At 44.3% G+C, this 17,528-nt stretch overlaps 1 protein-coding gene across 4 annotated transcripts in view; it reads right to left on the reverse strand.

Annotated features, from left to right (window-relative positions):
• KCNMB2 (potassium calcium-activated channel subfamily M regulatory beta subunit 2) overlaps nt 1–17,528 on the reverse strand; it is a 273,073-nt gene that overhangs the window by 146,711 nt on the left and 108,834 nt on the right. Inside the window, exons 2-3 of one of the 4 annotated variants that reach the window (XM_030576314.1) lie at nt 6,478–6,577; nt 1,170–1,201 (exon numbers count right to left, since the gene is read on the reverse strand). The exons of 2 other annotated variants lie outside the window; for them this stretch is intronic. In XM_030576314.1, coding sequence (XP_030432174.1) covers nt 1,170–1,201; nt 6,478–6,577 — 132 coding nt within the window. Of the gene's footprint in view, nt 1–1,169; nt 1,202–6,477; nt 6,578–17,528 lie in introns of those variants that run through there. One more of the 4 variants, XM_030576317.1, reaches the window with a different exon arrangement.

The raw sequence follows: 17,528 nt of genomic DNA on the forward strand, positions 1-17,528 counted from the left end.
TGAGCCAGAGCTATTTAGTACCTCACAGGACAATGAAAAGTACATCTATATAAAAGGTAAACAAAGCCATAAAGCTAACTGGGTTGGGGAGACTGCTCAGCGATCACGATGGGGGATGGAGTCTGCACCACCAGGAAGCCTTCCTGGTTCTTGAAACAGAGACAATAGACTTTGGGAAATACAAGCAGAAAGACAAAGCCATTTTGGAATGCATTACCTAGGTCACAAAGGGGGAGCAGCACCCTTTGAGCTCATGAGAAGTGAATCCTCTTGGCCAGAAAACCAAGAGTAACTGGAACTGACTATAGGTAAGACACTTGCTTCGACAAAGATTGTAACTTGCTGAAATTAAGTTTTAGTCACTAGAAAGTGTGTTTTGGTTTGTTTTACTTTAACTATATCTGTGTCTTCTGTTCTACTTATTGTCACTTAAATATCTATTCTTTATTAATAAAGTTACTCTTGTTTTATTACAAAATCATCTCAGTGCTGTGTAATAGACTGGTGAAGTGAGAGGGACTGGATGCAGCTGAGAGACATCTCTGGGGAACTGGGAAACTGGGATTCACTAATTGTTACCTGCAAGGCAATGTTTGGACTGGCAGAGACCTGAGGAGTTTGTTGGGAGCAGACATGTAGCTTAGCAGCAGCAATGCTCACTGTTGCTGGGGCAGAGTGGTTACATGGTAGCTCACAGTTCTGATTCGCCTGAGCAAGACGTCACAAAAGGTAACATAACAAACTTAGATTTCTGTGAGGCATTTGACTTGGCACCACATGACATTTCAATTAAAAAAACTAGAATGATATAAAATTAACATGGCACACGTTAAATGGATTAAAAACTGGCTAAATGATAGGTCTCAAAATGTAACTGTAAGTGGGGACTCCTCATCGAGTGGGCTTGTTTCCACTGGGGCCCTGCAGGGATCTGTTCTTGGCCCTACATTGTTTAACATTTGTATCAATAACCTGGAGGAAAACATAAAATCATCACTGCTAAAGTTTGGAAGTGACACAAAAATTGGGACAGTGGTAAATAATGAAGAGGACAGACTGCTGAGTCAGAGGGATCTGGATAACTTGGAAAACAGGGCGCAAGAAAATATGTGTTTTCATACAGCTATATGTAAATGTATACTTCTAGGAACAAAAAATGTCATACTTACCCGATAGGGGACTCTATCCTGGGAAACAGTGACTGAAAAAAGATTTGGGAATCATGATGGATTATCAGCCGAACATGAGCTCTCAGTGCAATGCTGTGACCGAAAGGGCTAATGCAATTCTTGAATGCATAAACAGGGAAATCTTGAATAGGAGCAAAGAGTTTATTATATTTATGTATTTAGCATTGGTGTGACCGCTGCAGGAATAAGCTGTCCAGTTCTTGTGTCCACAATTTAGGAAGGATTGGAGAGTGTTCAGAGAATAGCCTTGAGGATGATTAAAGGATTAGAAAACTTGCCTTATCATGATTAACTAAATTGATTGAGAAGGTTAAGGGGTGACTTGATTACAGTCTATATGTACCTACATGGGAACAAATATTTAATAATGTGCTCTTCAGTCTAGCAGTGAAAGTTATAATTCAATGACTGGAAGCTGAGGCTTGCCAAATTCAGACTTAGAAATAAAGCATACGTTTTTAATAGTGAGAGTAATTAACCATTGGAACAGTTTACCAAAGGTTGTGGTGGATTCTCCATCACTGGCAATTTTTAAATCAAGATTGGATGTTTGTCTGAAGGATCTGCTGCAGGAATTATGTTTGGGAAGTTCTCTGGCCTGTGTTATACAGGAGGTCAGACTGGATGCTCACAAAGGTCCCTTCTGGCCTTGAAATCTATGTGAGGGGGACACATCCACAAAGACTTGGACTGAGACCAGCTACTCATTTTGCTACATTCTGATACTGAACAGGCATCAGCTGGTGATGATTTCAATAACTACAAAGAGAGGTCTGCACAATCCCCCCCAGATTCCACCACCCATGAATGCTGCAGGGGAAGAAGGACAGACAGAATCAGAACTTGGTAGCTGTGTCTTAATTCTCAAACCAAAACTGTGATTCCCACACACCGCTAAAATATGGCAGATAACTATGTGTTTGGAAAGCAAGGTCCACCTTTAGTTACTGCTAGCTAGGGCTGGATTTGAACCAGCAATGTGGAGCAAAAGCTCCCTATCCCATCAGTGCCATCACCAGTTGATTTTACAAGCTATTCAACCATGCATGCGTGTGTCGGAGATCAAGGTCAATCCCTCTCTCTGGAAGAACACTGCACACTTTTTTCTTTTACAGTGGCTATTGCGAGTTAAATCAGAAGAAAGCGTCCCTTCAAAGCCCATAATATATACTATTCCTAATGAGCTTTATCTATATACAAGGTTTTTTGAAACCTAGAGGAAGTTTTAAAGGGTTGAATGAGGTTTGTTTCCTTTTTTCTTTTTAAGAATAACCGACAAATGTTTAACATTTGATTTTATCTTCAGGAGAAATTCCATTAATTAGTTAATTGATTGCTAGTGGGTCAGAGAGAAAGAGGGTGAAATCCTCAAGTGGAGCTGGTAGAGAGAGAAGGATGTGGGCTGTTTTCAGAGAGAGGGATGCAGGCTGGAGAGCTTTCAGAGAGGCTGTTGATTAAATGCAGTTAACTCAAAAAAATTAATGGCGATTAATCGCAGTTTTAATTACACTGTTACACAATAGAATACCAACTGAAATTTATTAAATGTTTTGGATATTTTTCTACATTTTCAAATACATTGATTTCAATTACAACACAGAATACAAAGTGTACAGTGCTTACTTTATATTATTTTTATTACAAATATTTTGCACTGCAAAATGATAAACAAAAGAAATCATATTTTTCAATTCACCTCATACAAGTACCATAGTGCAATCTCTTTATCATGAAAGTGCAACTTACAAATGTAGATTTTTTTGTTACATAACTGCACTTAAAAACAAAACAATGTAAATCTTTTAGCTTACAAGTCCACTCAGTCCTACTTCTTGTTCAGCCAATCGCAAAGAGAAACAAGTTTGTTTACATTTATGTGAGATAATGCTGCCTCCTTCTTACTTATAATGTCACCTGAAAGTGAGAATAGATGTTCACATGGCACTTTTGTAGCCAGCATTGCAAGGAATTTAAGTGCCAGATGCGCTAAACATTTGTATGCCCCTTCATGCTTTGGCCACCATTGAAGAGGACATGCTTCCCTGTTCATGATGCCCATTACAAAAAATAATTCCTTAAATAAATTGTGACTAAATTCCTTGTGAGGAAGAATTGTGTGTCTCCAGTTTTGTGTTTTACCTGCATTCTGCCATATATTTAATGTTATAGCAGTCTCGGATGATGACCCAGCATGTTGATTGTTTTAAGAATACTTTCACTGCAGATCTGACAAAACACAAAGAAGGTACCAATGTGAGATTTCAAAAGATAGCTACAGCACTCAACCTAAGGTTTAAGAATTTGAAGTGCCTTCCAAAATCTGATCAGGATGGCATGTGGAGCATGCTTTTTAAGACTTCTGAAAGCACCACTCCGATGCTGAAACTACAGAACCTGAAGCACTAAAAAAGAAAATCAACCTTCTGCTGCTGGCATCTGATTCAGATGATGAAAATGAATATGCGTTGGTCTGCATTGCTTTGGATCGTTGTCGAGCAGAATCCATCATCAGCATGGAAGAACGTCCTCTGCAACGGTGGTTGAAGCATGAAGGGACATATGAATGTTTAGTGCATTTGATGTGTAAATATCTTGCAACGCCAGCTACAACAGTGCCATGCGAACACCTGTTTTCACTTTCAGGTGACATTGTAAAAAAGAAGCAGGCAGCATGTAAATAAATGTTAGCAAACTTGTTTGTCTTAGCAATTGGCTGAACAAGAAGTAGGACTGAATTGACTTGTAGGCTCTAAAGTTTTACACTGTTTTATTTTTGAATAAAATTAGTTATTTTTTCTATATAATTCTATATTTGTAAGTTCAATTTTCATGATAAAGAGGTTGCACTACTGTACTTGTATGAGGTGAATTGAAATGTAATTTTTTTTGTGTTTTACAGTGCAAATATTTGTAATAAAAATAAATATAAACTGAGCACTGTACACTTTGTATTCTGTGTTGTAATTGAAATAAGTATATTTGAAAATGTGGAAAACATCCAAAAATATTAAATAAATAGTATTCTATTTTTGTTTAACAATGCGATTAATCACGATTAATTTTTTTAATCGCTCAACAGCCCTACTTTCAGAGAGAGGAGATAACAACAGTGTACAGCATATGGTACCGAGTTCTTTTCCTCCTTGAAGAGAGATCATCTTAAGCAGTTGCCTCTGAAGCCCTATTAGTTTTATGTATTTCTGGATAAAGAGAGAATCACTAAGCCCAGGAAAATCAAGTTCCAGGCTACCGGGTGCCAGATTCCCTGGGAGTGTTGAGATAGCTTCTGGTGCCTTGGGAAAGACTGTTGGTACTGGCCCCATTTTCCCACCTAGGGATCCTGTGGTCACCACAACATGATCAGCTGGAGGAACTCTGCATCCACTTGACTAGCGCACAAGATTGCGCCAATATTCAAAGAAGTTAAACCTCTTGACACCAAGGAGGGGATTTTTTCTGCTGACAAGTCCTAATGCAAAGTCCATTGGTATCAGGCAGGAGGCAAGTGTGGAGTGGGAAATTCTAGCCGACCAGTACTCAAGGGTTAACTTGAGCATACTAGATGGCTAGCAGCTGCTCTAATGGAAGACAATTCAATTTACGGCACAATATGTCCCTATAGATTGAGCCTGAGGTTACTATTGACTTTTTCTGTGCCCCTGTTGCTGGCAAAATTCATTCTCTCTCTCAACAACAACTCGAAATGAACATCACAGAGAATACACTCGGCAGAGAGGGGAACCAAAATGCTTCCCCTGCAATGCTGGAAGTCCATGGCCCTTCCTCACAGAGTTATCCTGCTGGAGTCAGCTTTACTCTGCTTCTGCACTCCATCCCTGCTAGTTTGCAGTCCTCACCAATCTGTTTCCAAACGCAGTCACAGCCCACGACAGTTGTGACACACTTGCATCCACACCTTACGTGGTTACAAAATCCACATTACAAACATGTAAAGAAATCATTCTCAGAAAGATTGTAGCTCAGTCTGTACACTTGCTGGGTAGCAAGTATGCCATACTATGGCATAGATTCAGCTAGCACTGTTATCTGAAATAAATTCTTGTGCTGGTAGGGTGTGAATATCTCAGACATTTTTGGAGTAAATCTCCCATTCTTAGTCTAGCTCAGATGTGGCTCCATCAGTGTTAGGAAAAGTAGAAGTGCTAGTGTAGACAGGGCTCAGGTGTTTTTATTGCCTTACCCTCCAGACCTGCTCAGACATGATTTACACTAGCGATCTTATGTTTGCTAGTGCCTGGGGAGCTGCACTCGTGTTAAAGCAATGATAAATAATTCTCACAAACAACTCAGTGTAGACAACATCATAATATCCTTCAGAATGGAACCACCTTCTCAGGAGGTTGGGGGCAACATGCATCTGTGGGGACTATGTTGCCCTGCTTTGGTTGATGCTGGGGTAGAAATGTCCCTTAGTTGAAACTGAAGTATGTCAGAAAAAGTCTGCCCAATGGAAATGATGACCATGACAATAAAGACATGGAAGGTATTTTTTACTTTAACACTCTCCCTGATTGACACTCACCTCAATTTCACTGGGCCCCCAATCTGTTTGCTTGTGAGTGTCTCTCATACAGCCCGTGTCTGTTTCACATCAGACACAGGTGAGTAGCCAATGGCTAGAAGGCACTGGAAATGAGATTAACCAGAGCACTCCCCTCCCCGCCCCCCAAACAGCTGCTAAGCTTGGTTTAACAGAAAACCAGACAGCTGCTCACTGATTTTTTTTAAAATTACTATTCCAGTAAATGCCGAACACTGAAGGCTTTACTGTGTGCGATTGCATAGAGCCTCTATCACCGTATAAAAAGTGATAAAGTACAACAGTGTTCCAACATTTATGTGAATGAATTACCTCTACCGTATCATCTTACATTATCATATAAGCTATCACTTTCACTAAATCTTCCAATAGTCCCATTTTTTAAATAAAACCATTGCTAGCTGTATAAGTTTGCTGCAACACGGGGAAACACAGTACTATCCACTGCTTTTCATATAAGCAAAATACCACACTATTGTGGCAGCTTTTGTGTTTGATTTCCTAATGCCTGGAATATATCCAGCACGGTCCATCTTTCCTTCACCTGGGAGACAAGCAGACCTAATCGAACTGTACATCTGTCTTTTTCTGTGTCCAATGCATGTCACAAATACAGAAGCATTTCAGACTGACATATGCAGAAACTGGTTTTTACAAGCATCTGTGATACAGATATTTCAAGCTCTTGTTTAGAAGAAAGGAAAAACAAAGTAAAAAAGATCCTACCTTTGATGCATGGTTGCCATAGTACAAACAAACTTCTCCCATGAAAGGGGTGTGAGATGCAGAAGTTTGTACTGACTCTCTTTTAAAAAACGATAAGAGCCTTAGGGGAGGAAAACCCAATTAGAAATTTCATCATAGATCATGTGGGACAAAAGAGCCATTGGAAAAGGTTTTAGTGCATCTCAATTATGATGATGTTGCTTTCAACAGGTCTTGCCAGAGTGTGAAAAACCACAAGCCTTTTAAAACTTTATAATTGCGCAAAGGGGAAAAGATCCGTTTTCTGTTTGTAGAAACACAAGTGACGGAAAGTGGCTCTGATATGGGGAGTTTGCCGTTTGCTGGCGATGTTGTTTTGAAAAACAATGGCTCTCTCTGAAACCTCCCTCTTTCTTAGTCTGTCAAGAAAATATATGTGCCTGATGCAAAAAGTATTGGCAGAGAGACATATCACCAGTGAATAAAGAACTCTGGAGGATAGATACCCATGGATTTAATACACAAACAAAACCTATTGCTTGTTATATTAATGTGTATTATTTTGCTTCCCGGTGCAATCTTTCAACAAAGAAAAATAACAGGCACTGAAAACAAACAGCCTTTTGTCAATAGAGTATCCGCACGCAGTTACATGGAAGGTACTAAGTTAATATAAATATGGGAGAAAATGTAACTAATGATTGGAAAGCAGTACTTACATGAGGGTAGGTTTTTCCACATCCATGGTGTTACAAACATTGTTTAGTTACTTTAGATAGTGAAAGCCTGACAGTGCTAGATAGAAACAGGTGCTGGGCAGGCTTTTCCAAACAGCTCTCTGTATCTAAAGGACCTTAATCTATTTGTGTCCCCTCCTTTCCTTTGGCACCCCTTTGCAGCCATTTCAATCGTCAGCACATTTCATAATCACCCCAAACGGTTTTGAGATAAGACTAAGTTCTAGGTTGGGATCATTATTTTTTTGGAAGCGATATAAAAACACAATCCCCCATGACTTGTGACGATTGAAAATCTTGTAGCAGTGTCTCTCAAACTTTTTTACCGGTGACCCCTTTCACATAGCAAGCCTCTGAGTGGGACCCCCCTCCTTATAAATCAAAAACACTTTTAATATATTTAATACCATTATAAATGCTGGAGGCAAAGCAGGGTTTGGGGTGGGGGCTGACAGCTTGCAACCCCCCATGTAATAACCTCGCGACCGCCTGCGGGGTCCCGACACCTACTTTGAGAACTCCTGTCTTATGGCATTTGGGCAACAATAAAGGTGGTCTCAGTTGGGTAAATCCATTCTGCCTACTGAGAATTTGCCTTTAGTTTCAGTGGTATTCTTCACACACTGTCCAAGGGCTCAGAGGCCATTCTTCAACAGCTGCTCCCTTTCATGCTAGAGGTGAGTGCGTGCTGGTAATGGCAGAACTGATTCCTATATATGTGGCATGTAGTCTGTAAATCAGACTTTGTGAGTGTCATAAACAGATAGCTAAGGGTTAATGTCTCTTTCACCTGAAACACCTGACCAGAGAACCAATCAGGAAACCGGATTTTTTCAACTTTGGGTGGAGGGAATTGTGTCTCTGAGTCTTTTGTCTGTCTGCCTGCTTCCTCTGAGCTTTGGAGAAGTAATTCTATTTTCTAGTCTTCTGTTTCTAAGTGTAAGGACAAAGAGATCAGATAGTAAGTTCTATGGTTTCTTTTCTTTGGTATTTGCATGAATAAGTGCTGGAGTGCTTTGATTTGTATTCTTTTTGAATAAGGCTGTTTATTCAATATTCTTTTAAGCAATTGACCCTGTGTTGTATCATCTTAATACAGAGAGACTATTTGTATTTTTTCTTTCTTTTTTATATAAAGTTTTCTTTTAAGACCTGTTGGAGTTTTTCTTTACTTCAGGGAAATTGAGTCTGTACTCACCAGGGAATTGGTGGGAGGAAGAAATCAGGGGAGAGCTGTGTGTTGGATTGCTAGCCTGATTTGGCATTTCCTCTGGGTGAAGAGGAAAGTGCTTTTGTTCCAGGATTGGGAACGGAGAGGGGGAATCACTCTGCGTAGTTTCACAGAGCTTGTGTCTGTGTATCTCTCCAGGAGCACCTGGAGGGGGGAAGGGAATCAGGATTATTTCCCTTTGTTGTGAGACTCAAGGGATTTGGGTCTTGGGGTCCCCAGGGAAGGTTTTTCAGGGGGACCAGAGTGCCCCAAAACACTCTAATTTTTTGGGTGGTGGCAGCAGGTACCAGGTCCAAGCTGGTAACTAAGCTTGGAGGTTTTCATGCTAACCCCCATATTTTGGACGCTAAGGTCCAGATCTGGGAATAAGGTTATAACATGAGTGGCAGTGGCGGGATATAGACAGAATCCAGAAGCCAGTAGGAATATTATATTTTTCTTTTCTCTGCTAAGGGCTTTTTAGCAGAGAGAAACAGTTTGGTTTTAAAAGGGAACCAGAGAGAATTTTTTTTTTCTGCTCTCTGGCAGTTTGTGGTTTGCATGTTAAGCAAGAAGCCATTACCAAACTGTTAAGGGTCTTTTGTCATGCAATAGCCCTCCCATTAGGAGGCAAGTACCAGCACTTATATGCATGCAAATAAAGTGGTTTTTCTGGTTTCCCTTCATTGAACATTAGCTAGAGAGAGAAAGGGAAAAAAGCACTGTTGCTAGGCAGACTTCAGGAGGCAACAGAGCCTGCAGTTCAAAAGAGAAACACCGGAGGGCACCCCAACACAAGAAAACAGGAACCATGTCTACCAGGACAAAAATGGAGGCCGAAGACCAATTCAAAGAAGCTGAACACAGGCGACAACTGGAAATAAAACAAAAAGAGATGGAGATAAAAGAAAAGGAAGAAAGCATCAAACTGGCAGCCTTCCAAAGAGAACAGGCAGCCCAAGAGGCAGCACACAAAAGAAAACTAGAAGAAGAAGAGGTGGCCCACCGCCGAGAAATGGAAAAGCACCAAAAAGAAATGGAAAAGCACCAAAAAGAAATGGAAAAACAACAAAAAGAGAATGAAGAGAAGGAAAAACAAAGAAAACATGAACTGGAGATGGCAAAAGCTGGGCTGCATGTGCCAGCCAACCCTAACAACCCGGCGCCAAGTATTGCTCCACAGCACAGGAAATTTCCCACCTACAAGGCAGGTGATGACACCGAGGCCTTCTTGGAAAATTTTGAAAGAGCCTGTCTTGGGTACAGCATCCCCGAAGACCAGTACATGGTAGAATTAAGGCCACAGCTCAGTGGACCTTTAGCAGAGGTGGCAGCTGAAATGCCTAAGCCGCAAATGAATGACTATAAACTTTTTCAAACCAAGGCCAGATACAGGATGGGGATAACCCCAGATCATGCCCGTCGGCGCTTCAGAACCCAAAAGTGGAAACCAGAGGTGTCATTTCCCAAACACGCCTACTACATTGCAAAAAACTATGAGGCCTGGTTAACAGGAAACAACATTCAAACCTTGGAAGAACTGAACCTCCTCATACAAATGGAGCAGTTCTTGGATGGTGTTCCTGAAGACATCACACGGTACATACAAGATAGAAATCCCAAAAATATCGCTGAGGCGGGGGAGATTGGAGCCAAATGGATGGAACTGGCAGAAAGCAAGAAAGCTACTGTCAAGGGGAACGATTACCCCAGGGGGCACACAGACCATAAACCCTACAACCGAGGACAGCCAAAGACCCCACATACCACCCAAGTAAAGCCACAGATACCCTACCCTTCAACCTCACCAGTCTCCAGTAACTCACCTCGGCCCAGTGACCCATCAGATGGAAGATGCTTTAAGTGTAATGAACTGGGACATATCAAGGCCAACTGTCCCAAGAACACCATGCGAGTGCAATTCATTACACCTCCATCACACCAAAGATCCCCAGGCCCAGATGCCTCTCAAATACCCTTGGAGCGAAGGGAAAATTTGAGAGTGGGCGGAAAGAAGGTTACTGCGTGGAGAGACACGGGGGCACAAGTGTCAGCTATCCACCAATCCTTCGTTGACCCCAAATTCATCAACCCAAAGGCCAAAGTTACAATTTACCCCTTCATGTCACAAGCTGTAGACTTGCCTACAGCTCAACTGCCTGTCCAGTACAAAGGCTGGTCAGGAATGTGGACTTTTGCAGTCTATGACAATTATCCTATCCCCATGTTACTGGGGGAAGACTTGGCCAACCAGGTGAGGCGGGCCAAGAGAGTGGGAATGGTTACACGTAGCCAAACCAGGCAAGCTTCCAGACCCATTCCTGTTCCTGAGCCGTCCACAGAGGCCCCGTCTGTGTTACCAGAGACCCAGACAGAGGTAGTGGACCCGGATTCCATGCCTACCACTGAAGCAGCCACAGCATCTCCAGTCCCAGGCCCGGAACTGGAACAGCAACCAGCACCAGCAAGTGCAACCACATCTTCAAACTCAACGCCAGAGGGCGCCAGCAAGCCAGAACTGGCAGAAGCAAAAGACAGCCATACCCAAAAGGCTCAGCCAGAGCCTGAAATACCCTCAGGTGCACCAGCGGAGAGCGGTTCACCAGCAACGGAAACAACCCCATCACCTACATCGCTTCCAGAGGGACCAAGCCCAAGTCCACAGCCTGAGGAAGAACTGGTGACCCCAGCCTCAAGGGAACAGTTCCAGGCTGAGCAGGAAGCAGATGACAGCCTTCAGAAAGCTTGGGCAGTGGCACGGAGCACCCCACCGCCTCTCAGCTCTTCTAATCGATCCCGGTTTGTTATAGACCAAGGACTTTTATACAAGGAAATTCTTTCTGGTGGACACCGGGAAGAATGGCAGCCGCAAAAACAGTTGGTGGTTCCCACTAAGTACCGGGGGAAGCTCTTAAGCTTAGCCCATGATCATCCCAGTGGGCATGCTGGGGTGAACAGAACCAAGGACCGGTTGGGGAAGTCCTTCCACTGGGAGGGGATGGGCAAGGATGTTGCCAAGTATGTCCGGTCTTGTGAGGTATGCCAAAAAGTGGGTAAGCCTCAAGACCAGGTCAAGGCCCCTCTCCAGCCACTCCCCATAATTGAGGTCCCATTTCAGCGAGTAGCTGTGGATATTCTGGGCCCTTTCCCAAAAAAGACGCCCAGAGGAAAGCAGTATGTACTGACTTTAGTGGACTTTGCTACCCGATGGCCAGAAGCAGTAGCTCTAGGCAACACCAGGGCTAACACTGTGTGCCTGGCCCTAACAGACATCTTTGCCAGGGTAGGTTGGCCCTCCGACATCCTTACAGATTCAGGGTCTAATTTCCTGGCAGGGACCATGGAAAAACTGTGGGAAACTCATGGGGTGAATCACTTGGTTGCCACCCCGTACCACCATCAAACCAATGGCCTGGTGGAAAGGTTCAATGGAACTTTGGGGGCCATGATACAAAAATTCATCAACGAATTCTCCAATACTTGGGATCTAGTGTTGCAGCAGTTGCTGTTTGCCTACAGGGCTGTACCACATCCCAGTTTAGGGTTTTCACCATTTGAACTTGTGTATGGTCACGAGGTTAAGGGGCCATTACAGTTGGTGAAGCAGCAATGGGAGGGGTTTACGCCTTCTCCAGGAACTAACATTCTGGACTTTGTAAGCAACCTACAAAGCACCCTCCGACACTCTTTAGCCCTTGCTAGAGAAAACCTAAAGGATGCTCAAGAAGAGCAAAAGGCCTGGTATGACAGACATGCCAGAGAACGTTCCTTCAAGGTAGGAGACCTGGTTATGGTCTTGAAGGCGCAACAGGCCCATAAGATGGAAGCATCATGGGAAGGGCCATTCACGGTCCAAGAGCGCCTGGGAGCTGTAAACTACCTCATAGCATTTCCCAATTCCTCACTAAAGCCTAAAGTGTACCATGTTAATTCTCTCAAGCCTTTCTATTCCAGAGACTTACAGGTTTGTCAGTTTACAGTCCAGGGAGATGAGGCTGAGTGGCCTGACGGTGTCTACTACGACGGAAAAAAAGACGGTGGCGTGGAAGAGGTGAACCTCTCAACCACCCTGGAACGTCTGCAGCGGCAACAAATCAAGGAGCTGTGCACTAGCTTCGCCCCATTGTTCTCAGCCACCCCAGGACGGACTGAACGGGCATACCACTCCATTGATACAGGTAATGCTCACCCAATCAGAACCCCACCCTACCGGGTGTCTCCTCATGCCCAAGCTGCTATAGAACGAGAGATCCAGAACATGCTACAGATGGGTATAATCCGCCCATCTACCAGTGCATGGGCATCTCCAGTGGTTCTGGTACCCAAACCAGATGGGGAAATACGCTTTTGCGTGGACTACCGTAAGCTAAATGCTGTAACTCGTCCGGACAACTATCCAATGCCACGTACCGATGAGCTATTGGAGAAGTTGGGACGTGCCCAGTTCATCTCTACAATAGACTTAACCAAGGGGTACTGGCAAGTACCGCTAGATGAACCTGCCAAGGAGAGGTCAGCATTCGTCACCCATGCGGGGGTGTATGAATTCAATGTCCTTCCTTTCGGCCTTCGAAATGCACCCGCCACCTTCCAGAGGCTGGTAGATGGTCTACTAGCTGGACTGGGAGAATTTGCAGTTGCCTACCTCGATGATGTGGCCATTTTTTCAGACTCCTGGCCCGAACACCTACTCCACCTGGAAAAGGTCTTTGAGCGCATCAGGCAGGCAGGACTAACTGTTAAGGCCAAAAAGTGTCAAATAGGCCAAAACAGAGTGACTTACCTGGGGCACCAGGTGGGTCGAGGAACCATAAACCCCCTACAGGCCAAGGTGGATGCTATCCAAAAGTGGCCTGTCCCAAGGTCAAAGAAACAGGTCCAATCCTTCTTAGGCTTGGCCGGATACTACAGGCGATTTGTACCACACTACAGCCAAATCGCTGCCCCATTGACCGACCTGACTAAAAAGACCCAGCCAAATGCAGTTAAGTGGACTGATGAGTGTCAAAAGGCCTTTACCCAACTTAAGGCAACCCTCATGTCTGACCCTGTACTCAGGGCCCCGGACTTTGACAAGCCATTCCTAGTAACCACGGATGCATCTGAGCGTGGTATAGGAGCAGTACTCATGCAGGAAGCAACAGATCACAACTTCCATCCTGTCGTGTTTCTCAGCAAAAAACTGTCTGAGAGGGAAAGTCACTGGTCAGTCAGTGAAAAGGAATGCTATGCCATTGTGTACGCCCTAGAAAAGCTACGCCCATATGTTTGGGGACGGCGGTTCAAACTACAAACTGACCATGCTGCACTAAAGTGGCTTCATACTGCCAAGGGGAACAACAAGAAACTTCTTCGTTGGAGTTTAGCTCTCCAAGATTTTGATTTTAAAATTCAACACATCACAGGAGCTTCTAACAAAGTTGCTGATGCACTCTCCCGTGAGAGTTTCCCAGAATCCAGTAGTTAAAAAGTGTTCTTAAAATGTAAAAGTCTGTTAGTTATATACTTAGTAGTATATGTAAAGGTGCATGTGTTGTATTGATCTGTTTATTTTCAAGTTCTAGAAGGAAATTGCCGCCAGTGAGCTTCCCCACTGTCTGCAATTTGGGGGGCGTGTCATAAACAGATAGCTAAGGGTTAATGTCTCTTTCACCTGAAACACCTGACCAGAGAACCAATCAGGAAACCGGATTTTTTCAACTTTGGGTGGAGGGAATTGTGTCTCTGAGTCTTTTGTCTGTCTGCCTGCTTCCTCTGAGCTTTGGAGAAGTAATTCTATTTTCTAGTCTTCTGTTTCTAAGTGTAAGGACAAAGAGATCAGATAGTAAGTTCTATGGTTTCTTTTCTTTGGTATTTGCATGAATAAGTGCTGGAGTGCTTTGATTTGTATTCTTTTTGAATAAGGCTGTTTATTCAATATTCTTTTAAGCAATTGACCCTGTGTTGTATCATCTTAATACAGAGAGACTATTTGTATTTTTTCTTTCTTTTTTATATAAAGTTTTCTTTTAAGACCTGTTGGAGTTTTTCTTTACTTCAGGGAAATTGAGTCTGTACTCACCAGGGAATTGGTGGGAGGAAGAAATCAGGGGAGAGCTGTGTGTTGGATTGCTAGCCTGATTTGGCATTTCCTCTGGGTGAAGAGGAAAGTGCTTTTGTTCCAGGATTGGGAACGGAGAGGGGGAATCACTCTGCGTAGTTTCACAGAGCTTGTGTCTGTGTATCTCTCCAGGAGCACCTGGAGGGGGGAAGGGAATCAGGATTATTTCCCTTTGTTGTGAGACTCAAGGGATTTGGGTCTTGGGGTCCCCAGGGAAGGTTTTTCAGGGGGACCAGAGTGCCCCAAAACACTCTAATTTTTTGGGTGGTGGCAGCAGGTACCAGGTCCAAGCTGGTAACTAAGCTTGGAGGTTTTCATGCTAACCCCCATATTTTGGACGCTAAGGTCCAGATCTGGGAATAAGGTTATAACAGTGAGGTACTTGGAGATCCTTCTAGTTGAAAGCACAATGGATCAAATCCTGAGGAATCATCTCAGTCTGAACATAGTTTCAAGTCCATTCTTCACTGCGGTTGCGAGTTTATCTGAATAAAAACTGAGTTAAAATCTCATTTAGTCCAATGGCTATTTCAAAGCATACATCTCTATTATGTATAGAGTTGTGTTTACACCATTTCCCCTGTTTCATTGCCAGTTTGCCTTATTTGATTAAGTATGCAAATTACTCAAGTGTTCTTTTTTCTTAATTTTAAACTTGGCATTCACCAATGCATAGGTTAGGGATAGTCCAGTCAGAACACTTATGTGCCAGAGCTGCAGCCAATTGAAGTCAATGGGACTTTTGCCCTCTGTATTTTTTATACCTCAGCTATGAAAATATGCTTCAGGCTAGAACCTTTACACAATATGATGATCATTGCATCTGTGCTCCATTGTGCTAGGCACTGTACAAACTAGGTTTAAAAAGGCATTCCCTGCCCCAGAGAGCTCACAGTCTAGGGGTTTGGCTACACTTGCAGCTGCAGAGCGCTTTAAGTCAAACCAGCCTTCGGAGAGCGGAATAGGGAAAGCGCTCCAGGCTGTCCACACTGACAACCGAAAGCGCACTGGCGTGGCCACATTTGCACATTGCAGCTGCACGGGGAGTGGTGTATTGTGGGCAGGTATCCCAGCATTCAAGTGGCTGCAATGTGCTTTTCAAATGGGGGTGTGGTGGGGTGGAGTGTGACAGGGAGTGTAGGGGGAGAGAGAGAGTGGGCTTTTGGGGTGCCGAGAGTGTGTCAGCACCCTGTCTTGTAAGTTCAGACCTTGCTCCCTCTCTCTCACTCACTCATTAGCTGTTTGTTTTTTTTTTCTCAGACCAGATAAGCAGCGTGCACTCCAAAATGGAGCTTTGAAAGAGCACTTTCACGTCCCGAGTTCACAACAAAGACAAGAGAAGCCACTTCAGTTAAGGGGATCATGGGACATTTCTGGAGGTCAGTTAGAGCATTGTAATGTTACTTCTCATTTACACCAGCACTGAAGCATCTCACCAAATACGCAACAGCTGTTAATCCTCTCAGGGAGCTGGAGTACCAGGAGCGCTACAGCTAGGGAGTCAGAGTGCTTTACGGGTACGTCTACACTACGGGATTATTCAGATTTTACATAAACCGGTTTTGTAAAACAGATTGTACAAAGTCAAGTGCACGCGGCCACACTAGGCATATTAATTCGGCGGTGTGCGTCCATGGTCCGAGGCTAGCGTCTATTTCTGGAGCGTTGCACTATGGGTAGCTATCCCGTAGCTATCCCATAGTTCCTGCAGTCTCCCCCACCCTTTGGAATTCTGGGTTGAGATCCCAGTGCCTCATGGGGCAAAAATCATTGTCGTGGGTGGTTCTGGGTACAGCCTCACTCCTCCCTCCCTGAAAGCAGCAGACAACCATTTCGCGCCTTTTTTCCTGGGTGAACTGTGCAGACGCCATACCATGGCAAGCATGGACCCTGCTCAGATCAATACCACAATCGTGGACATTGTAAACACCTCGCGCATTCTCATGCAGTCTATGCTGAACCGGGACCTGCAAAGCCAGGCGAGGAGGAGGAGGCAGCTACGGCAGTGCGGCAACGAGAGTGATGAGGACATGGGCACAGAATTCTCTCAAACCGCAGGCCCCTGCGCTTTGGAGATCCTGCTGGTAATGGGGCAGGTTCTAGCTATTGAACGCCGATTTTGGGCCCGGGAAACAAGCACAGACTGGTGGGACCGCATAGTTTTGCAAGTGTGGGACGATTTGCAGTGGCTGCGAAACTTTCGCATGCGTAAGGGCACTTTTATGGAACTTTGTGACTTGCTTTCCCCTGCCCTAAAACGCCATAATACCAAGATGAGAGCAGCCCTCACAGTTGAGAAGCGAGTGGCAATAACCCTCTAGAAGCTTGCAACGCCAGACAGCTACCGGTCAGTCGGGAATCAGTTTGGAGTGGGAAAATCTACTGTGGGGGCTGCTGTGATGCAAGTAGCCAAAGCAATCATTAAGCTGCTGCTACGAAAGGTTGTGACTCTGGGAAACGTGCAGGTCATAGTGGATGGCTTTGCAGCAATGGGATTCCCTAGCTGTGGGGGGGCGATAGATGGAACCCATATCCCTATCTTGGCACCGGAGCACCAGGGAACCCAGTACATAAACCGCAAGGGGTACTTTTCAATGGTGCTGCAAGCACCGGTGGATCACAAGGGACGTTTCACCAACATCCACGTGGGATGGCCAGGAAGGGTTCATGACGCTTGCATCTTAAGGAACACTACTCTGTCTAAATGGCTGCAGCAAGGGAATTACTTCCCAGACCAGAAAATAACAGTTGGGGATGTTGAAATGCCTGTTGTTATCCTGGGGGACCCAGCCTACCCCTTGATGCCATGGCTCATGAAGCCATACACAGGCAGCCTGGACAGTGGTCAGGAGCTGTTCAACTACAGGCTGAGCAAGTGCGGAATGGTGGTAGAATGTGCATTTGGCCGTTTAAAGGCGCTCTGGCGCACATTACAGACTCCTCAGACCTCAGCCAAACCAATGTCCCCTTTGTTATTGCTGCTTGCTGTGTGCTCCACAATCTCTGTGAGAGTAAGGGGGAGACC

Source organism: Gopherus evgoodei, chromosome 9 (assembly GCF_007399415.2).
Source record: "Gopherus evgoodei ecotype Sinaloan lineage chromosome 9, rGopEvg1_v1.p, whole genome shotgun sequence".
NCBI lineage: Eukaryota > Metazoa > Chordata > Testudines > Testudinidae > Gopherus > Gopherus evgoodei.